The following is a 22,984-nucleotide window of genomic DNA, read 5'->3' on the forward strand; positions in this document are numbered from 1 at the left end:
TGAACATTTCTGTTATATTCTGTATATGGTTACCTGAAACACCACCTATGAGTAAGCAGCAGTCTTTGTAGTGCCTTTCTTGTTAAACCCAAGTTCAGCACTAAAGTTTGTGTCTTACACAATTTCTCCTAGGCTCAGTTGTGTAACCTACAGCCAGGTAGTCTGCAGAATAAGAGTAAAATGCTTCCTAGTATTGAGGAGGCGTGGAGCCTACCCATTCCTGCTGAGCTCACATCCAGGCAGGGGGCCTTGAACACTGCACAGGCACAGCAGGTGAGATCCAGCTTATACAAGAGACTCTAGCCTCTTGGAAATGTCTTGAACAATATAAATTCACGAGGACTATTAAAGCTGAGGCCTTGCTCTGACACTTTCAGATGTTTTATCCAAATCAGACAATATCCATATTTCTAAAATTCTGGTTTGCATCTGTGGCCAATGTGGACCAAAAGATAAAATGGGAAACAATCTGAAGGGATTGGAGCTAGGCCCGTATTTCAGTAATCATATTACTAGTTGACCTTCATTGTGCCTCTCTCTGTCACTTGTGTTCAAATTACAAAGCAATGGTACAAGGACCTCATTATGTCCCACAACTCTTATTCCTAATGCAAAGATGCACAAATCTTGTGCAGTCATGGCAAATGAAAATGCATGCTTAATAGACAGTATATTAAAGGGGATCTATTATGCTAATTTCCAGCTCTATATTCTTCGTCTGAGACTCCACTAGAGTAGCTTTGCATGATCACATGCTTATTTATCTTATCAGACCACAAATGAGCATTTGTGGGGACCGGGCCTCACAGATTACTGTACATAAGTGCACAACTTTCTACATTTATTCAGTGATTTTGGTGAAACTGGATCATATTTTATGGAGAAAATATTTTCTGGTCTTCCCTCTGACGTCCTCCGGCTGCTCTGCTTCAACTGTCAGTGATTTACAGAGTTTCCTGATGGAACTTCGTTAACTGTTGTTAGCTACTTTAGCCGCTGACTACCTGCTGGTGTTGGCTGGTTAGCCTGCAGCTAAATTAGCCGTCCTATTAGGTGACTCTGCCCAGTGTTGGTGTTTAACTTCACATCTCTAGTACAGGAGCTTTGGACCACCGGGACCGTCGCTACCTCAAGCTCTCAGTCTGTTAGCAGCAGTTAGTGGTTAGCTAATAGCTACAAGTAAATATCCCTCAGTAACCTTTTAGTCGGATATTCACGCAAAGTAGAAACGGAAGTTGGAAATGTGAATTCTCAGCTTTTTGCTTACAGAGTGTGTGTGTGTGTGTGTGTGTGTGTGTGTGTGTGTGTGTGTGTGTGTGCGTGTGCGTGTGTGTGTGCGTGTGTGTGTGTACGTGTGTGTGTGCGTGTGTGCGTACGTGTGTGTGTGTGCGTGCGCGTACGTGTGTGTGATTAAGGAAAAGCGTAAAAGGTCCCCTTTAATGAATTTATGTGTTTTTGTGTAATTTATTTGACAAAAACTGGCATGAATAGTTTTTACTTGTCTTGGAAAATGAGACAAATCTGAGCCGTGCACATAGATCTGAAGGTCGACCCTCACCATCAACACATCAGTTTTATTTAGTCCTCTTATTTTCCACATTGAATTTCTTTTTCATGCACTTTTGTCTATTATAATCTTTTTGACTTCATCCTCTTTTGGCTACAAATAACATAATTTCCATCATTAGCACTTGCTTGATCTGCACTGTCACCAAACATAGAGAAATGGGAGTAACAGAAATATAGTTTTTATTAAAAAACAAAATTCCCAGATCAGATGTTTTTTTTTTTTTTTTTTTTGAGATTTGATTAAGTAAATGTAAGCATTGTTATCTGTAATTATTAATGTTGCAAAGAAAGTGTCCAGAGACAGTGGGAACTGAAGAGACCAGAATGTGTGGTCTGCATGTCCGAACAACCCTCCACTAATGCAACTGCTGTTGCATTAATCACATCTTAATCACAGCATGAATACTCTGATAATGACCTTAATCAGCCTCTGTCAATTAGATTAAGGTGGTAACACCAACCGTATATTAATCGGAGTATTGTCATACATGCAGTATTTAAATGCTCACATTTTTGTGCATGTAATGTAGTATTCAGTGTATCAGTGTCGTTGTGCATACAAATTTGGATTCATGGCTGTGTTTTCCCCCTATTTGAGACACTACATTTTTTATTATGAACTGTAGTCCACTTGAAGAACTTGGAATAAGCTATATTTTTATTGTCAGTCCTCACAAGCTGTGTCTCTGTGCCGGCTCTCTAGGCCTGTAAGGGGGAGGGAGGCCAGTCTGCCAGCAATCACACAGACCCACAGGCCAGTCCTGCCAAGAGGAAACGCACTGCCAGCCCAGCTAAGGTACAGCTAAGAACATTAACATTACTATTGTGCTGTGCAGTTGAGAGGGTGAGCCATGGTTCACATGTTTCTGTCTTACTCACAGGGTGCTGCAGACTCATGGGCAAACAGTCCCAGTCAGCAGCAGATCCCCAGCTGGTACCTAACGCCACAGAAGCTACAGGTAGGGCATTCATATTTATGTTTGTTGTTTGTGTGATATTAATGGTCTTTTATACACAGAAACTTTCCTGAGTCAGATAAATGTTCTCAATGCAGTCCTGTTGCAGTTGTGAGGCTGTCACATCTGCAAATTTATACTTCCACACAGTTAATGTAAACCTCCTCAAAAATGCATCCAAATATACTTCCACATTGATGAGAAAAGAAAGTGTCAGCAGAGGGCGTTTTCCTGAGCTGATGCTAGATACTACTACTTTTTGATAGTGGTTAAGCCGCATATTATCTATATTATAAACGAGGGAGAGAGAGTTGTAACAAAGGTCCCTAGCTGGACTTGAACTGGGGTCATTCATGATTATTTATTTTTATTTATTTATTTTTTTTTAAAGAGTTTCACAAAAAAAAAAAAACCACACCATTTAACTGCAGTGTACATATATTAAACTACACATGAGGATTACCCACATTTGCGTTAAATGGACTGCATTTGTATAGAGCCTTTCTAGTCTTCCACCCACTGAAAACGCTTTACTCTATATGTCACATTTGGCCATACACACACTCACACACTGATACCACAGCATGGGGACGCTTTGACATGTAGAGGGAGGAGTCAAGGATCAAACCACGACCTTTTGATTAGTAGATGACCCCCTCTACCTCCTGAGCCGCAGCAGCCATGTTTTATAGGAATGTGTATTGACATTATTCTTATGATACGTATCACAATACAGGGGTTACGATTCAATATATCACGATATATTGCAATACTGTAAAGAAAAATATTTATATATATATATATACAGTGGGTACGGAAAGTATTCAGACCCCTTTAAAATTTTCACTCTTTGTTTCATTGCAGCCATTTGCTAAAATCAAAAAAGTTCATTTTATTTCTCATTAATGTACACTCAGCACCCCATCTTGACAGAAAAAAATAGAAATGTAGAAATCTTTGCAAATTTATTAAAAAAGGAAAAACTGAAATATCACATGGTCATAAGTATTCAGACCCTTTGCTGTGACACTCATATTTAACTCACATGCTGTCCATTTCTTCTAATCCTCCTTGAGATGGTCCTGCTCCTTCATTGGAGTCTAGCTGTGTTTAATTAAACTGATTGGACTTGATTAGGAAAGGCACACACCTGTCTATATAAGACCTTACAGCTCACAGTGCATGTCAGAGCAAATGAGAATCATGAGGTCGAAGGAACTGCCCAAGGAGCTCAGAGACAGAATTGTGGCAAGGCACAGATCTGGCCAAGGTTACAAAAGAATTTCTGCAGCACTCAAGGTTCCTAAGAGCACAGTGGCCTCCATAATCCTTAAATGGAAGAAGTTTGGGACAACCAGAACTCTTCCTAGACCTGGCCGTCCAGCCAAACTGAGCAATCGAGGGAGAAGAGCCTTGGTGAGAGAGGTAAAGAAGAACCCAAAGATCACTGTGGCTGAGCTCCAGAGATGCAGTAGGGAGATGGGAGAAAGTTCCACAAAGTCAACTATCACTGCAGCCCTGCACCAGTCGGGGCTTTATGGCAGAGTGGCCCGACGGAAGCCTCTCCTCAGTGCAAGACATATGAAAGCCCGCATAGAGTTTGCCAAAAAACACATGAAGGACTCCCAGACTATGAGAAAGAAGATTCTCTGGTCTGATGAGACCAAGATTGAACTTTTAGGCGTTAATTCTAAGCGGTATGTGTGGAGAAAACAAGGCACTGCTCAACACCTGCCCAATACAATCCCAACAGTGAAACATGGTGGTGGCAGCATCAGGCTATGGGGATGTTTTTCAGCTGCAGGGACAGGACGACTGGTTGCAATTGAAGGAAAGATGAATGCGGCCAAGTACAGACATATCCTGGAAGAAAACCTCTTTCAGAGTGCTCTGGGCCGAAGGTTCACCTTCCAACAAGACAATAACCCTAAGCACACAGCTAAAATAACAAAGGAGTGGCTTCGGAACAACTCTGTGACCATTCTTGACTGGCCCAGCCAGAGCCCTGACCTAAACCCAATTGAGCATCTCTGGAGAGATCTGAAAATGGCTGTCCACCAACGTTCACCATCCAACCTGACAGAACTGGAGAGGATCTGCAAGGAAGAATGGCAGAGGATCCCCAAATCCAGGTGTGAAAAACTTGTTGCATCATTCCCAAGAAGACTCATGGCTGTACTAGCTCAAAAGGGTGCTTCTACTCAATACTGAGCAAAGGGTCTGAATACTTATGACCATGTGATATTTCAGTTCTTCTTTTTTAATAAATTTGCAAAAATTTCTACATTTCTGTTTTTTTCTGTCAAGATGGGGTGCTGAGTGTACATTAATGAGAAATAAAATGAACTCTTTTGATTTTAGCAAATGGCTGCAATGAAACAAAGAGTGAAAAATTTAAAGGGGTCTGAATACTTTCCGTACCCACTGTACATATAGCAATAGTGTTTTTGAGGATCAAAACAACATCACCAAACAAAATATCACTATACTGCTGCTGAATTAATTTGACACTGTAAATGTGCAGCACCTGGATCACTTGCGAACCAACCGAGCAAACCTCAAGCCCCCCCAGGTGCAGATGTTGGAGCAGCTGGAGAATCAGTACTCTCTCATGCAACAGCATCAGCAGCAGGTACACACCTTGATTATACTACACTATACTGCAGTCATAACGAGTTTTGTGCGTGCTCCTGTTTGTCCTGGTGGCTGCTAGTGTAGCCACTCAGCTAGTTGTTCATAGACTGTTGTTCAGCATTAATCTTCCCTCTTCTGTGTCAGATGAGGCAGCAGGCAGCAGCGGGTGGCCAGCCGCGGCCCGGCCTTCCCAACGGTCCTTTAGCTGAGCCCTCTAACCACCAAGCAGGCCTCTCCCGCACCTCCCCCCTCAATCACACAGCCCTCCGGCCCCCGTGTGTCACCCAGCCCACAGCCAACGGATCCTGTTGTTCGAGTCCTTCAGCGGGGCTGCTGGGACACGTGGACAAAAATCTGGGACTGGGAGGTGGTGGCGCAAGCAACGGAAACGTGCCTTACCCGCAGCAGAACTCTCTACCTCACAACTGCACAGCCGCCAGTCACCCTAGCACCAGCAGCACTACCAGTAGTCCCAGTCATCCAGACGAGACATGGAGGAGCCAACAACGCAACACTACCACTCAGGTATCCCTCTGGTTCTTGAGATGTTTCCAGGCTTTTCTCTGTTCCTTCCGTGTTTTGCGTTTTCTGGTATTCTCTTTTTGTTAACCTGGTACTATTGTATTTTGTGGTCTTCCTCTCTGTCCAGGGGCTTCAAAAAGGTCCAGGTTCACATTCGGCAGGTCCCAATGGAGAACCCCCTTTCTCTTCCTCCTCCTCCTCCCCTCAGACCTCGTTCTCTTCCTCTGGCATTCTGAATCAGGTTGGACATTCCTCTGGGCCCTGCACTGCCTCTTCCTCAGCCTCCTCTTTGTCCCCCACGTCTCCCCAGACCACACCCAACCACTTGTCCTCGCCTCCCCACTCCGCTACTACCTCAGGGGTCCACACCAAAGACACCACGCCTTCAGGGGGCAAAAATGGCAGCAACGGATCAGCTGCTGCTTTGCCATCAGGTCCGGAGGCTGCCGTCAGGCATTCCGCAGGGACACCCCTAAGTCCCGGCACCACCCCCGCGCAGGGATTGACTAATCACGTCCAGCCGCGGGTGACAGACAGCTCTGCTAGCCTGTCTCAGCCATGCTCTCCTGCCCCCGGCGTGCTCAGTTCAGACAATCCTCAGCTCTCAGCCTTGCTAAAGGGAAAAGCCAATGCTACCAGTAACGACGATAACAATAACTACAGTAACCATGGCGAGCCTTCCTCAGAGAAAATCAACAACGTCCACCCAGGTCTCCACGGTGCCGCTAAACCAGAGCAGCCGCCACTTTTAACCACCGCCACGTCTTCTCCACGCTCTGCGGACCTGCACACTACCAACAGCCTCTCCTGCCTTAACAGCCCGTCCAACACCGACAGCCAGGGGCCCACTGTCAATGGGAGGGGGCTGGAGGACTCCCAGAGCCCACTGAAGGTAAAGCCTTCTGGGGGAGCTCAGAGACGCACTGTCCCTGCTGGTCTGGCACCCTGGTCCTCTGTTTCCATCTACCCCAGCTCCAGTGAAGTGCTCAGAGCTTGCAGGTAAGAAGCTCTCATGTCACCACCATAATATTAGATATAAAAATTGAAAGCGTCTGTGAGAGAGACATTGTAAGACTGAATACATTTGGAATCAGTGATGTGCAACATTTTTTGGTTGTTTTTTGCTTCTTTAACATAATGTATTTTGGACATTTAAAGGCATACTAGAAAGGATTTTCCTAGAAAACAATGTATAGACTCATACAAACATCATCAATTATTAGCCACTGGAAGTGTGTGGCAGTGTCTGTATCTGCAGAGGACCTGCAGACCTCTGCCTGTATTTTCTTATTTTGTTGTGTGCGGGACGTTTCTGGGCATCAAAGCGCTGCTCACACCAGCCTTTTACCAATTGAAGACAACTCGTGTGATGCTGAATGTTTGCGACAGTTACGCAGCAGACTCATTCATATGTGAAATCGTGTAGTAGTGAGTAATGTGTTGATCCTTAGGTGCAGCTGGAAAATGTCATGGCATTTTGACCCCACACCGTGTGTTGCTAGTTGCATTTCTCATCTTGTTTGGATAATAACTGCCACTTGATGTAATTCAGTTTTACTGTACCATCATGAGCCCCTGAGATAATGTCAGACACAGATCTGAGACCAGCTTTTGGGTACTGATTCTCTTGTCACTGTTTAGACACCAGACTTTATGCTAGACTAGACTTTTTCTTTTGTCTTTTTTGCAGACAATATGGCCGTTAATATCCCAGAATTCCAGCCACATATAACAACTACCAGTCTTGCATCGAGAGCGCTGTTTATTCAGAGTTTATTATTCCTGAACATGTCGTGTCCAATTTTCACAGAATTCAACACTGAACTTCCTTGGGTCCCCAAAAATACACCTACCAAGTGTGAACAGAGAGACACACTCCTTCCTTTATGGCTAGGTGTCTGTTAAGCCTGTGCAAAGTTGAAGTCGTCCAACTCCTCGGCACAAGCGGATGTTTTAGTCTGTTGACATTTACATCAGCCAGACAAGTACACCGGTAAAAAGCCAGCATATGTCTGCTAATCTGAGCCTCGTAGTCTTAGGCCCAATCCTCATGCTGGGCCCTCTCCTATGTCATGTTCACATTAGGTCATTCAGACCGTAATTATGTGCAGCCATAAAAAAAAATGTTCCTTGTTGCAATTCTAAAGTCGGGCTGTTTTTTGTTACAAGCCGTTGTAGGTATGCACCAAAGCTGCAGAGCTAATCTGCTGCCTCCTACTCTTCCATCAGTCAGAACCACTGTATCCTAGCTCACTGGTTGCAAGGGCAACAGAACATGAATACAAACATTTTGGCATACTCAGAGTACAGCAATTAATAGGAGGCACCATATATATATTGGGGCAGATAAATTATCAATTGAGAATAATATCTTTAAATCCTAATGCAAAAGGTTTAATAGGCTCTGTGTTTTATTGAAAGCCAAACTATGTTTCTGAAGTTTGTTGATGAACTTTACTAGAAAAAATAAATTAGCATTTTGAGTGTCAGAACTGTTGTTTGTTGTTGTATTACCAGTAGTAGTGGTTGACTGATACAGGTTTTTAACTGGCTGATGCTGATATTTAGCATTAGGATAATCAGCCTGGTTAATTTATCACTAAACAGTGATGTCAGTTAGATTTGGTTAGAACAGAGCTATGGAATATCAAATGATTTATCTTTGCTCACTGTATCTCAGGTGTGCAAAAATTACAGGTTATGAACTTGCTGAAGAAAATCCAATATGACGCATCTCTAGTAGTTAACAATAAATAAAGGATTGTAAGTGGATCAGGCATTATATAACACAACTGATTTAAATTTACAAAAGCTGTGATATGTGTACTACTAGGTAGCACTTCCCTGCTACTGCTTAGCATATCCTTTCTGACTGGAAAGGCTGACCCCTCTCTCCATGTGGTTCTCCTGGTAAATGAAGTCCTGATTCTGTAAACTACAATCTAATCCCAAATATTTTGTTGTTAGGTGTGTTGAAGCTCAGTGAAATGATGTAAAATAATTCTTTGAAAGGGGCAAGGTTACAAAATGAGCTGATAAACTGACTGATCTCTTTTTCCCATTCTCTGGCTGCAGGAACCTGGGGAAGAACGGCCTGTCAACGAGCAGCATCCTCCTGGACAAGTGTCCCCCTCCGCGACCCCCTCGCCCACCCTCTCCTCCGCTGCCAAAGGACAAACTCAATCCCCCAACACCCAGTATTTATGTGCGTACAGCCACACCATAGAAAAAGTGCTTGTGATGTTGTTATGTGCAATGTTGGAGCAGCACTATCTTGGCTACAGCAGTTAGCTCTCTTTAATGTGTCTGGAGTTCCCTGACCCCTCCTCTCCTCTCTGACATACAGCTTGAAAACAAGAGGGACGCCTTCTTCCCTCCCCTTCATCAGTTCTGCACCAACCCTGCCAACCCGGTCACTGTCATCAGAGGACTGGCTGGAGCGCTCAAACTAGGTACAAAGCAGTGCACGAGATGCATTAAAAACAACAAAACATGCACTCCACTCTGTTAAAGTGGACAACAGGCTGAGTTTTCAAGTTTCAAGCATTTAAAATGTGTTTGATGGCACATGTGTGATGTGACGGTGACAGCAGCTGTGAGCATGTGCAGCTTGATGTTTGTCTTCTACAGTCTCACGTGGCTCTGTGGCTCTGTGGGTGTGTCTCAGTGATAACAGGAGGGAGCTGTGTCCATGAATTTGAAACATGACAACAGCACCACCTGCAAGTGGAAAATGTTACTGCACATGTTTGCTGTAGAGATAATTATGTGGCTTTGCCAATAATTTAACATCTGTTCTTCTATTACAATGAGTTGCTGCACTATTCTGTAATACTGTCATCTGACAGATTGTTCCCTGCTTATTTTCTGATGTTATATAGCCAAAGGTACTATAAGACAGTATAGACACAGAACACACAGCCTACAAACTCACCTGCTCCACTACCTCTACCCAGACTGCATTGTGTGTGTGAGATTGACAATGACCCTCTCTAACAGCTGTAGTTTAAATCTTAATTTTAAGATTCAGCCATTTTTGCGTTGTGTTAAAACATGCATTCGAATGAATCGACTTCTCACCTAGCTCTACTTTAAAGTTATTAAAAGAATCTCAAAATGAATCCTGAACTTAAAGTAACTACTCTCCTTCAGTGATTAGATAATGCAATATTTAAAAAAACATTTTGAACATGAGAGGAAGTAATTAAAAATTAAATCATGTGAAAGGTTGAATAAACAAAATCTAATTTTTTAATGTAACACTTGCCTTGCTTACTCTTTTTTTCTTTCCAACATGCACACACAGATCTGGGCTTGTTCTCTACTAAGACGTTGGTGGAGGCCAACCCGGACCACCTGGTGGAGGTGCGAACGCAGCTGGCTCAGCCCACTGATGAGAACTGGGACCCCAGCGGCACCAAGAAGATGTGGCGCTGCGAGAGCAGCCGCTCCCACACCACCATCATAAAATACGCCCAGTACCAGGCCTCCTCCTTCCAGGAGTCTCTGCGGGTCAGTGGGAGACGGATACACACACGCGTACACACAGACACTCACACACAGACAGAGACACTCACACACAGACAGAGACACTCACACACAGACACACACACTCACTCACTCACACACACACACACAACTAAACACACAACTAAAAAACTGAACAACCACAAAACTATAAACCTTTGAATCCTGTATTATATGGTAAATGGACCTGTACTTGTATAGCGCCTTTCTAGTCTTCTGACCACTCAAAGTGCATTTACACTACGTGCCACATTCACCCTTTCACACACATTCACACAGTGATGGCAAAGTCCATTGAACAGAAACTAATCATTCATACACACTCACACACCGATGCACGGCATCGGGAGCAATTTGGGGTTCAGTATCTTGCTCAGGGATACTTTGACATGTGGCAGGAGGAGCCGGGGATCGAACCAACAACAAAGCGGGTCGTCCCCTAATCGGAAGGTTGTTAGTGTAAAAGCGCTTTGAGTGGTCGCAAGACTATAAAGGCGCTATACAACCTTCCGATTAGTGGACGGCCCACTCTGCCTCTGAGCCACAGCCATCCCATATCCATGATGTTATGTACACATATCGGTTTAGCTAAATATTATATATATTTAGATTTATTTATCTATATTTCTATAGATTGTGTGCCTTAAAGTAAATACAGTATTTAGTACTATTGTACCTGTTAACTTTGATCAGTATGTTACTGATATGATAATACTAGTGGCTGAAATGTAGTGTCAGGTCCTGTACTGATGCAGGGCTCCCACACATCCTGGAACACCTTGATATTTATAGACTACAGACCTGGAAAGGTATTAAAATGACCAGATATCCTGGAAATAATTGATGTATTTGTATTTATACCCCTCAGTCAGAAAGGGTACACAAGTCTACTTAGGTAAACTGTATGACTCTTCAAAGCGGGTTTACCAGATGCAATGTGGAACTGCCTTGCAGTGAGTTTTCCATTTTTTCCAGAGATGGTCAATTTGTGTCAAGAAAATGTCTTGGAAAATGATTGGTTAAAAAGAGAGTGAACCCTGCTGATGTAATAATTGACGTTTAGCGGGTTCTAAAGCCTTTTTTTCTAAAGTTGCCAACACTTGTAATGCTTTTGCTGTGACAGGAGGAGAATGAGAAGAAGAAGGAGATGGAAGCTGAAGCAGGTTCCTCAGACAGGTGAGTTCTCTTTTCCTCTGGGTTCCTACACAGTATGGAAGAGTATGGAATTTTGCTTTTCTTAGTTTCAATGTCTGTAATGGGAAAGAAAACAGAAAAGAGTGTGGCAAAGACTATTGCCTCTGTTCTGTTTTCTAAAAGTAAATGGATCAAACAAGCAGAGTGCATTTCATGGCGTTTGGAGCCGGCAGCCAGCACAGCCATAAAGTTTACCACTGGGAGAGCGAGTGCCAGAGCCAGCTTATATCATCGAAAGCTAGGCAAGATGCCCAGTGTGCAGCTAAATGCACACTCTTATGCAGAAAACGCAGCAATATCTTTAAAATGCATATTTACACAGCATCACCAATAACCATTATTAAAGCTGCACTAACTTTTATTAAAATATCTTTTTGTCATATTCACTGAAACTTTCACTATATTCTGACAGTAGAACATGAGACAGATAATCTGTGAAACAATCAGCTTCCTCTGGCTCCTCCTAGTGCTCCTAATGGTATTTGCTAGAATTAGCTGAAACAAAAACAACCAATCCGAGCCGAGAAAGATAGTTGTTGAGTCTCATTGCCAGGACATCAAATATGGGGGATGAGACGCAACAACAACTTTCTTCAAGCCTCCAACCCACAGTGTCTTTCTGTCTTTCTCGGTTCTGATTGGTTGTTTGCGTTATGTCTAGCTATTTGTAGTCTACAGAGAAGTCTGTAAAGATTTTGAAATGGAAAATGTGTAGGAACCCCTTTGCCTTTCTGTCTGCTCAGATGTGCGTTCTGTGTGTGTATTTTCCCTCTTACTAACTACATTACACTCTCATGCTCTGTCAGTGTGATGCGGCGCAGGAAAGGGCCATTCAGACACCTAAAGTTTGGCACCAACATTGACCTCTCTGATGAAAAGAAGTGAGTGAACTGTTGAAAACTCCACAAAACATCCAGTCGCACATCATGTTGTTTGGGATCTTTTTAGTTGGGGGAAGGGAATAAGCCTTTCTGTGACCTTTGCCCTTTTACAGGTGGAAACAGCAGCTTCAGGAGTTGTCTAAATTGCCAGCTTTTGCAAGGGTGGTGTCAGCCGGTAACCTGCTCAGCCATGTAGGGCACACCATCCTTGGCATGAACACGGTCCAGCTCTACATGAAGGTGCCAGGGAGCAGGACGCCAGGTACACATGGACACAATAAAAACCACAGCTGTCTGTGTTTTCCTGCTATGTTAGTAATCGCATCCGTTTTCTTCCCAGGTCACCAAGAGAACAACAACTTCTGCTCAGTCAACATCAACATCGGTCCAGGGGACTGTGAATGGTTCGCTGTGCCTGAGACGTACTGGGGTGTCATCAACGACTTCTGTGAAAAGTACATCACCAGAAATGATCTCTTTTTAAAGTGTTTGAGCCAATCGACAGGGTTTACACTGACGGCTCCCTCCTTTTACAGGAACAACATCAACTTCCTGATGGGCTCCTGGTGGCCCAACCTGGAGGACCTGTACGAGACCAACGTGCCTGTTTACCGCTTCATCCAGCGTCCCGGGGACCTGGTGTGGCTCAACACAGGCACCATTCATTGGGTGCAGGCCATTGGCTGGTGCAACAATATTGCGTGGAATGTTGGACCCCTCACAGGTGAGAAAGGAAAGAAATAAGGACTGCGTACAGAGCCCGTGGGCTTTGTTTCCACTGATGTGCAGATAAAAATGAGCATCTCGTTGTTCTGTCCTTAGCCCATCAGTACAAGTTGGCAGTGGAGCGCTACGAGTGGAACAAACTGCAGAGCGTCAAATCCATCGTTCCCATGATCCACCTCTCCTGGAACATGGCCCGGAACATCAAAGTGTCAGACCACAGGCTCTTTGAGATGATCAAGTGAGAACTTTACTGTTTCTGAAGTGGCTGCGAGGACTACTGGGTGTGTTCTTTGTGTTGACCGCCTAACGTTTGTTTGTGTATGTTAGGTATTGCTTGTTACGGACTCTGAAGCAGTGTCAGATGCAGCGGGAACTGCTGCTGGCTGCTGGGAAAGAGCTGGTGTGGCACGGGAGGACCCAGAATGAGCCGGCACATTATTGCAGCATCTGTGAGGTAAGCACACGTCGTAATGCTAAACACAGGGTTGCCGAGGGTCTGGAAAGTACTTGAAAGTGCTTGGATTTCAAAAATAACAATCAATACCTCGAAGGTTATACACCTGGAGTGCCGGCCAATCTTCCTATCTATCACTCTCCATGTAGGTTTATTTATTTTGAGTGTACAAGTTCTACAATATTTGCATTATGGTAGGAAAGCCCATTTTCTTCTAAAAAAAAACATCCATTCATGTTGATTTTGTTTTGTAGTGGTGACTATTGGTGATGGAAAAAAAATGTTTTACACTTGAAACCAAAAATCTATGGATTCTTAGTAGGTATAGTTTCCAAATTGTACATACATATCTGGTTTTAAAGGGACATACCTCCTTAACTTTGCTTGAAGAAATGGTTATGACGGTAATGGTCAGAGACTTAATGTGATGTCATTCTTCATTTTCATTTAATGAGGCATTTAATGTGAAGCAATGGTCCTAATTTAATGATCAAAATCTAAAAATTCATAATACAAATAAATCTTGCATTTGGGTCTTTATCCATCTGCCAAAGTTTCATTCTGATGAAATAACTATTTTATTTAACCCCCCCCCCCAATTCCCAGGTGGTGACTGGCCTTACAGTTATAATCTGTAACATGTCCTGTCTATAAACTCTAGCTCTATGTTCTGTATGTAGTTGAGTTGTGTCCTTCCATTATCCCAAATGTTTCCAACAATGTTCAAACTCAGAGAAATGGAAGCGTTGTGGTTGTCTGTCAGAAGCTGTCATACATTGACTGTTTATCCAGTCTGAAGCCACATTGTTACCATCCACTGTTTAGATCTTGGTGCTTTTTAACTCTAGATTTGAACCGGATGAAGGATTTTAGTCATCAAACATCTGGATCTTAAGTTATCAGAGAAACAAGCTGAGCTAACGTTAGCAGCAGCTCGGCTCGCAGCTCCTCCGGGACGTCCTTTGTCTGTCCAACAGTGTGGGAGAAGCAGTGATTGTTAAGGTGGAACTGCTTTATTCAGTGTGTTTAGTGGTTTTAATCAGCGGGTCTGTTTGTTTTGGAGAGGAGGAGACCTCTGTGGATCATTGGGCTCCCGGTAGAAACCTCCTGAACCATGAACACTGAAGGAATCCTAACGGGGAGAAGCTGAAAACTCTTTTGTTATTGTTTTGATGTGAGACCCCCTAGTGGCAGAAACTACATATTGCACATATATATTTCTTCTGCCATCTAATGAAGTTAAACAGTTGATATCTTAGTATAGCACTGTGGGGGGTTAGACTGGTATATGTGAACATCTGTGTGAATTATCAGCCCTTAGTACTGAAATAATTTGTCCTTAAAGTGCTTGAAATGCCTTTAGAGTGGAAACCCTGTAAACAATACCTAGGTCCTTTTCTGCTGCATTTGTGTAGCGTCAGTGACACTTCCTGTCTACCCTTTCTTGTACAGGTGGAGGTGTTTGACCTGCTGTTTGTGACCAGCGAGAGCAACAGCAGGAAAACGTACGTGGTGCACTGCCAGGACTGTGCCCGTAGGGGGAGCACTAACCTGGACAACTTTGTGGTGCTAGAGCAGTACAAGATAGAGGACCTGATGCAGGTTTACGACCAGTTCACACTCGTAAGTATCAGGCACAAAATGTAGTGGGTTTTTATCCAGGGAGACCCTCAGTGATGCCCATGCTCAGTGTGTGCCTCCTCTATCCTTCCACAGGCGAGTCCCCTGCCTTCCTCTTCTTGATGGTAACACTGTTGTTCTGAGGACAGTTAGAGCCACAACGGACTTAAATCGGACACTCTCCGGAAACCTTTTTTTTTTGTTTGTTTGTTTTCTGATATTCAGGAAGTAAGCCGGCAGTCCTCAAAACAGCGCTCTGTAGCTCTCCCATAAGGCAGCTGCGTGAAAGCTGTGTGTCTATGCAACCTGCCCAGAGTGGTGTGCCCCGCCACCCCCACACCCCCTAGTGGACTGGAGTGTGGGGGGTCGGCAGCTCCTCTCCTGTCACCATGACCAGACTGTTCTACTGCTGGCCCAGCTGGACTTCACTAGAAAAATCCACAAAATCCCACATAAAAATGATGAATTCAAGTTTTGTACATAACTGGCAACATCGTCACACAGAGACTACTGACTTTTCTTTCCCCCATTTTTTTTTGTATTCTGTTTGTGAGTTGACACAAGAGCTTTGCCCCCCCTCCCTCAATGAGATGAGTAATTAGCATAGCTGGTCTTTTGTATGTTAGACACCTCCTTGGTCAGGAAAACAAGGTTAAAAAAACTGTTTTTGTAATGTGAAAAAGTTGAGTAACATTCTTTGCAACATTTTTCTCCCCCAATTTTTTAAAATCAGTTTATTTTCCTGGAGGATGAGTTTTTTTGGTTACTTTGTGGTGGGGGAAGAGGAAATCATTTGTAGACAAACAGCCAAGTCACAGAGAAAAAGGGTTGCACATAGACAGAAGAGTGAACTTTAATTTGTGTTCTTTTTTTTATTTTGATGTAAACTTACACTATTTATAAATGCATATTTATTGCTTGAAAATATTTGTTGATGGAATGCTGTAATTTTTTTCCAGAGTACCTGCCATTAAATTTGAAGGAGCCTTGTGATTTTAAGCTCGGCCCCTCATACGTTTTCTATATAAATAAAACTGCTTAGTCAGCGTTGTACAGAGACCTTCCCTCGAGATGGGTTTATTGTTTGAAGGATGTTTTATGAGTCAATAAACAAAAATTGTCTTTATTTACATCTGAAGCTCTGTTGTACTTTTATAGGATTAGTTTCTTTTTCTTGTTTCACTTAGCATCGTTTGTGTGTGTGTGTGTGTGTGTGTGTGTGTGTGTGTGTGTGTGTGTGTGTGTGTGTGTGTGTGTGTGTGTGTGTGTGTGTGTGTGTGTGTGTGTGTGTGTGTGTGTGTGTGTGTGTGTGTGTGTGTGTGTGTGTGTGTGTGTGTGTGTGTGTGTGTGTGTGTGTGTGTGTGTCTGAGGCTCTCCATAGTAGAGATTTTAAATAACTATGAGATATTAGTTGTTGATTTTTATCGCTTCTTTAGATTTCTTCAACACAACACACATTTTAATGGCCAAGCGTAACTGAATTTATCAAAAAAAGAAGCCTATTAAATCTATATGATTGTTAAAAAATAATACAGACTCTATAAAAAGTTCCCTAAACAGTAAATCTGCCCAAAATGTATCCAAACCACTCATTTTACACAAACGTCCTGCAATTATTGTGTCCACTGTTTGGGTTAATGTACAGTTTTGAAAATAAAATATTTTTTATGTATTTTGGGGAAGAATTGTGAACAGTTACATCAGAGTTCATGTGACTTATGTCACTTTAGATTGACATTCATCATGCGGGTCAGTTCAAGACCTTGATCTGTTCAGACTGGAATCTGATATGGACCATGTTTAAAAAAAACATGTTAACAGCCAACAAATTCATTTCTGTGCAATAAATCAGAATTGATTTGAATTTTCCTTCATATCCTAAATTTTTTTTTTTTTCCAGTGTCGAAATAGGTCATATTGGTCCTAAAAAGTCTTAAATTGATCCTGTTGAAACCCTGAAGCTCGTCCTGGTTTTACTCTGTGCTGTTATTCATCTTATGCATTAGTCTTGTGTTGTGAGAAGAGCTGGAAGTATGTGGAATAATGTCAGTTACACAAAATCAACAGAGTTTAGTCTATTAATCCAACAACAGGAACATAATACATTCCAATAAAAATACAGTGAATCCAACCTGAAAGTAAAAATATGAGACTGCTTCAGTGTAAACTAATAAGAATGCTATAGTATGTACACACAGCCTGTGATAATACAGTAGTTAAAAGGCTGCTGACTGCCAAACAAAGACAAAACTTCATACTAATTGTGTTTTTTGATCCTCTTTAATGGTCGAATATTCTGTAGGTACATATTTCTGATTTCTATGTGGGCTCCCTGTGTTCAGTAAGAGATCTATCCTGGAGCCCTGGTAGCTCACCTGGTAGAACTGGCACCCAATGCACCAAGCTCCTTACTGCAGCAGTCATCCCCCATTGACTCTGGTTTTAATATTGAAATTATACCTTTTTTTTTTACTACTGCAGAAAAACATATCACATTGCAGTTTCACACAGTTATCACACACAATATTTTTCCAAACAGACTGTAAATATGTCTTAATATATCATTCAGATGTGGAGAGTATTATAATTACATCAATATTTAAATCATGCTCAGATTTTTAAAAAATCTGCATCTGTCTGGTGTGAAGAACACAGAGAGGGAATGGCAGGTTCATGGCTGCCATTTGTCCATCTCAGTTGGTCTTCTCGTCTCCAGCAGGAAAATCCCAACTTCGCCAAATTGACCACCGGGACCATTAAAACTGTTTCTCACATACAGTCTTTGTTAAATTGTTTCACATGGCTGTGGTGATATGGTATCTCGGTCAGAGTGAAGCTTTAAATGTACAAGTTGTAACCAGGAAGACTGGAGGAAGAAAGTACTGCAGCGCTGGATCTGAACCAAAAGCAAATGAGAGATCAGTTCTGGGCTGCTGAGCAAGTGAGAACAATACAGACAGCAGATGGCAGATGAAAGATACATTCTCCAAGCAGTTATACATGTTAGGTTTAGTCACTTGAGATTTATAAAAGATTTTGCAGCCTGTCAGTGTATTAAGGAGTTAATAATTGAATTACCCTCAGGATAAATACAGTATCTATCTATCTATCTATCTATCTATCTATCTATCTATCTATCTATCTATCTATCTATCTATCTATCTATCTATCTATCTATCTATCTATCTATCTATCTATCTATCTATCTATCTATCTATCTATCTATCTATCTATCTTAGCTGTAACACAGTGAGCCAGTGTGTTGGATGTCCAAAAAGTTATGGTTTCATATTCAGTCTCTGTGCAATTCAAAGAGCAACAATCGGATTTCCTGTCTTTTTCACAGGAGCGATGTCTTTTTAACACAGCTGAGGTCTCTCCCCCGGTGCACGTCGGTTCCGGCCATGGCCTTCTGGGGAGCCTGTTATCCCTGCAAATTGTGGCTTGAATCTGCTCCGTATACAATCTGCAGCAAACAGTCCACAGCCAGACTCCTGCACCATAACAAAGACAGAATGCCTCATTAAATGTCCCCATGGGGCATCCAGTTGACCAGCTCCAGCAGGGAGCTGTTTTTTTATCTGAATGAAGTCTTTGAGTGTAGAAGAAGGGGAAAAATATAATGAATCAGAACAAAGTAACTGTGAGAAATCAAACGCATTTCTGATGTTTCTGTCTGCGATCAATCAAGGTTTTGCGTATACAATCCTTTTTGCCCCCCCCTCCTCAGTAGGTTATCATGTGCGGTAATTAAACAGTGTGCAGCTCGGTTTTTGAAACATTTACTTTACAGCCTCCTAAAAAAAGACCTGGTGTTGCTATGATTTACGGGAGGGGAGAAGAGGAAGTCAGACAGTTAGCGGTTTGTAAAGGAGGAACAGAAAGCAGTTTCCTCTTTACGAATGAATGGATGGAAATGATGCAACAAGCCTGCTGAATAATTATATGAGGGGCCGTACAAGACATAATTCATTCTGGCCCGCTCACACATACATTCTACTTTCACATACACATATATTTACTCTCACATCACCTTTTTTTCATCCTTACACTCACCGATTTTTATTCCTATATTTATATATTTTAAGTCACACATTCATACACTTTACACTCACTTCCATATATATTTTCATTCACTATTATATACATTTTACTCTCATATTCATATATTTGAACACATACATTTTTACATTTTGTTCTCATGCATATGTATACATCTATTATAAATAATATATGTATGTAAGAAAAGAATGTACCGGTATGTATGTGTGAGACAAAGTATCACGCTGTGATTGGCTGAGAAGGTGCAGCAGGGTCATGTCCGGGTCACAATTAACGTGGAAGGTAGAGGGGAGAGGCTGCAGTGCAGCAAGCCAGTGGGCTGTTAGGAAATATTATATCATCACTTTAAACTGTCATATCGTTGTCCTCGTCCCTTGAGCGGCAGAGAACAAGCTCATCTGCACCTAACGTTACTCACAGCACCGCTGAGGTGAGAACGCCTCCGCAGCCTAAGCAGCTAACGCCAACGCTACATAAAGACAAACTGGAGGATTGCGGCAGGCTTTACAGACACAGCGACACTTCGATAAAAACGTAGCGTTATTGGTAACTTAACTGGACGTTACTTAATCCCAGATGTTAGTTTGCTAATTTAGTAACAGGCTATGCGTAAGTTTAAGGTTTAAAGTGCAAAAACAAAGGGAATTTAAAGAATCTTTAAATGACAGAAAATCACGGAAGGTTATTTTGTTTTTCTAAAATCAGTGTCAATGATTCTGTCTCACTTTAAGGGTACTTTGGTCTAAATATCCTATATTAATGTTCTAGCATAAGCAGTAGCTACATTACCTAACGACAGCTCGGGTTAAGGTTATTGTTATATCCTGTTAATAGTCAGACTTAAGTTGATCTTGCTAGAAGAGGTCAATGAAAATACTGTATGTGTAACGTTCTAGAGCAGAGTATGGCTGACACATGACTCTCTTCTCGTCTTGTTTAGTCTTCCAGTAGACCATATGATTGATCATCAGACGACTGTATGACTGTCATATGGATAGGATGTTGACAAAAGGGCGCACTTCTGGTATTTAAAGCGTGCTAGGATTTAAATGTAGTCCTGCTGTCATCCACAAGCAGGGGCAGTATAGGGAGGAAAAGTTAGGACAATTCCAAGGGCCCATGACTGACAGGGGCCCCAAAAATAGGTAAAACCTATTATAAAATGATTAAACCATCATCATTCAGTATATATATTTTAAAGATAATAATAAAACTAATGATCTCTTTGTTTTTACTTGTTTTTGGCAGTAAAAGTTAAATATCCCCATTGACCAAAAAGTAAACATCCATATTGACCGACCACCCCTCTGTATCTGCATGAAATGGTTTGGTCCTGCCTTATCAACGGTGTTAAGTTGCAGTCAGTAGATGAGCCAGAACTACAGTGATCACAATGTTAACTAGTAAATCAAAATCTGGTTTTCAAAAAAGGAAAGAGAGAAAAGAGAGAGAGGAAAGACAAAGGAAAGGATGTCAATCTGTAACCCAGTGTTTCACCAAGAAAGGAGCCTATAGTCTGTGAGTGGTATTAACCTGTTGGCTTAATGTCCATAGGGAAATAAGATACAGCTACAGACTAGTGTCAGCCTACATTTAATCACCATTTAATCAGTTCAGGGAAACGTTTAGCAACATATTCATATTAAATCATTGTCCCTGCCCCTTTTAGCAGACTTAACAACAGATGAGTCAGCAGCACCCCAGTCTCCCCATCACTGTACCCCTCCCCGTCCCAGTGAAGAAGCAGAGCAACGTTGTGTTCAATGACAGGCCAGTTAGCATCATTGCAGGGAGTCTGTGGGGATTTCTCTGTCTCTCTTGCTCTTTTTACCATTACAAAAAAGAAAATGAAATATTTATTAATGACAGAAATTCAACAAATTAATAACAATTCTTTTCTCACATAATGATCATTATGAAATAAAATAAAAAAACAACAACCTAGTGTCTGTACTGGATGCTGGACAGTTGGAAACAGTGAGTATGCATTTTATGGTTCATTTTAATCTTGCATCAAATAGTGAACTGCATACTGTATGCAGACTTGCGTGCATGTGAAAATCACCAGCAGTAAATATTGTGCTAGTACTAGTATTGAACTAGAAGAAGCAAGACAGTTGCAAGCCTTTTTTGATGGGACAGTAAGGTCCTAGAGATGAGGTGACAACAGCTGCGCAGAGGGGGCCCAATTTGATTTTTCTGTCATGGGGCCCAAAATTCCTGGCGGCGCCCTTGTCCACAAGAGACAATTAGCCTATGTATTATGTGAACCTAATTGATTCAAAATAAGTCAAATTAAAAGCTGGAAATCTTTTTTATGCGTTCTGCATTCCGGCCCTCAGTAGCACCGGCCTTGGCCAAGGCTCAGTGAGACGCTCTGCCCTATTCCTCCCTCCCTTCCCACACGGACACCTGTTGATAGTCGACTCTGTTTAGGACCCGATCAGGGACGTCTCCATGGCAACCTGCTGTGTTATCGCGATGACACCATGTGAACTGAGGCACTGATTGAGAGGCTAGACAAAGAGACTCTCCAGGCTTATGTGCACACACGGGCTGTGTTTCATTAGTAGTTCCACTTCCCCTCGTTCACTTCCCCTCAGCCCTTGGTATGACGTAACAGCATACGTCGCACGGAGGCCACTTGGAGCGTGGAGGGAAAGTGGGCGGGGGAGGAGCGGGGGATTTAAATGAAACGCACTTGCCCTTGCAGTCTACTCATTGGTAGCCGCCGGCGTTATAGCGGCAATGACGTAAACTGCAATGCATTGTGGGTGATATCCACCTTGGAGTGACCATCGTTGTTCACTCGCTCCCTCAGCCCTCCGAGGGTCCATCTCACCAAGTTCACTTCAGTTTTCCAGACAATTGGAACAACACTTATGATGGCGGCGGGGATTCCCCCGAGGGCGAGTGAACGAGGGCATGTTGAACGACTAATGAAACGCAGCCACGCACCCATGGACACTTACACATGCGCATATGCAACACACCCCTACTAATACTCAAGCCTTGTGATTCAGTGGAAATTCTTACAGGTCCTATTTTTTTAATGTTTTCATTATTGCCATGTTTTACCCATGCTTAGATAACTGAGAGCTAATGTTAATTCTAGCTCAAGCACGTAAAGTGGGGCGCTCTCAGCAGTAGCAGGTTTAGTCAGTCCATATCAAAATATTGTCAAAACATACAGTATGTTTAATGGAATGTAGACCACAAAGACAGAAAAGTATTACATTTCTTAGCACTCGGTGACAGTGGCATTAGTTACCCTCTTAAGATACTGACAGTGCCTAATTTAAAGTAGAAAAGAGTTTTATTGTAGTTTGTTGTATGGCAGCCTTTTTAGTCTTTGCTGTTTATCCATCAGCTTTCCTGACCTACAAATCTTGTTCTCCAGATATTAGAATTAGATTTGTTTGGTACAGACCCCAACAAATCTCACATCATGATTTTAATAGTAAAAATAATCATTCCCAATAATTGTGAATCATATTGCAATATCTGTAAAAATAATAATCACAAGTGTGAGTTTTTTCAAATTATTATATTTCCTGATTCATACATGAAGTCACCAATCAATTATTTATAATCAGATTTTGGGATGGACTGATGGATGTGGTGTCCTGGACAAAATCCAAGCTCACCTGGAGAGTTTTCACTTCCCTCAATGCTGGTCTCTTACAACCCTGACCGCTGACCTGGCTGACAGCCTCTTCACCATCTGGTGGCAATAGAAGGTGTGCTGAGGAAGTTATTGTTCCTTTGTGGAGAGACTACTTAACAGATGCAGAAGGTTAATGTAGAAACATTTAAGCGTTTCTTTCAATGAACTGAAA

General features: G+C 42.3%; 1 protein-coding gene across 3 annotated transcripts in view; it reads left to right on the forward strand.

Moving 5' to 3' along the window:
• The window catches only part of kdm6a (lysine (K)-specific demethylase 6A), a 52,701-nt gene extending 36,488 nt beyond the window's left edge, over nucleotides 1–16,213 (forward strand). For 2 of the 3 annotated variants that reach the window (XM_051403185.1, XM_051403187.1), the window contains 18 exons: nucleotides 133–273; nucleotides 2,273–2,365; nucleotides 2,451–2,528; nucleotides 5,050–5,157; nucleotides 5,304–5,684; nucleotides 5,809–6,680; nucleotides 8,757–8,886; nucleotides 9,028–9,133; nucleotides 9,988–10,193; nucleotides 11,332–11,384; nucleotides 12,209–12,283; nucleotides 12,397–12,545; nucleotides 12,624–12,738; nucleotides 12,820–13,007; nucleotides 13,106–13,247; nucleotides 13,337–13,463; nucleotides 14,916–15,086; nucleotides 15,180–16,213. In XM_051403185.1, coding sequence (XP_051259145.1) covers nucleotides 133–273; nucleotides 2,273–2,365; nucleotides 2,451–2,528; nucleotides 5,050–5,157; nucleotides 5,304–5,684; nucleotides 5,809–6,680; nucleotides 8,757–8,886; nucleotides 9,028–9,133; nucleotides 9,988–10,193; nucleotides 11,332–11,384; nucleotides 12,209–12,283; nucleotides 12,397–12,545; nucleotides 12,624–12,738; nucleotides 12,820–13,007; nucleotides 13,106–13,247; nucleotides 13,337–13,463; nucleotides 14,916–15,086; nucleotides 15,180–15,206 — 3,162 coding nt within the window. In that variant the 3' untranslated portion in view covers nucleotides 15,207–16,213. The remainder of the gene's footprint in view (nucleotides 1–132; nucleotides 274–2,272; nucleotides 2,366–2,450; nucleotides 2,529–5,049; nucleotides 5,158–5,303; nucleotides 5,685–5,808; nucleotides 6,681–8,756; nucleotides 8,887–9,027; nucleotides 9,134–9,987; nucleotides 10,194–11,331; nucleotides 11,385–12,208; nucleotides 12,284–12,396; nucleotides 12,546–12,623; nucleotides 12,739–12,819; nucleotides 13,008–13,105; nucleotides 13,248–13,336; nucleotides 13,464–14,915; nucleotides 15,087–15,179) is intronic. The other variant, XM_051403186.1, reaches the window with a different exon arrangement.
• The last annotated feature ends 6,771 nt before the right edge of the window (nucleotides 16,214–22,984 follow it).

The sequence above is a fragment of the Dicentrarchus labrax genome, unplaced genomic scaffold, assembly GCF_905237075.1.
Source record: "Dicentrarchus labrax unplaced genomic scaffold, dlabrax2021, whole genome shotgun sequence".
Taxonomy (NCBI): Eukaryota; Metazoa; Chordata; class Actinopteri; family Moronidae; genus Dicentrarchus; species Dicentrarchus labrax.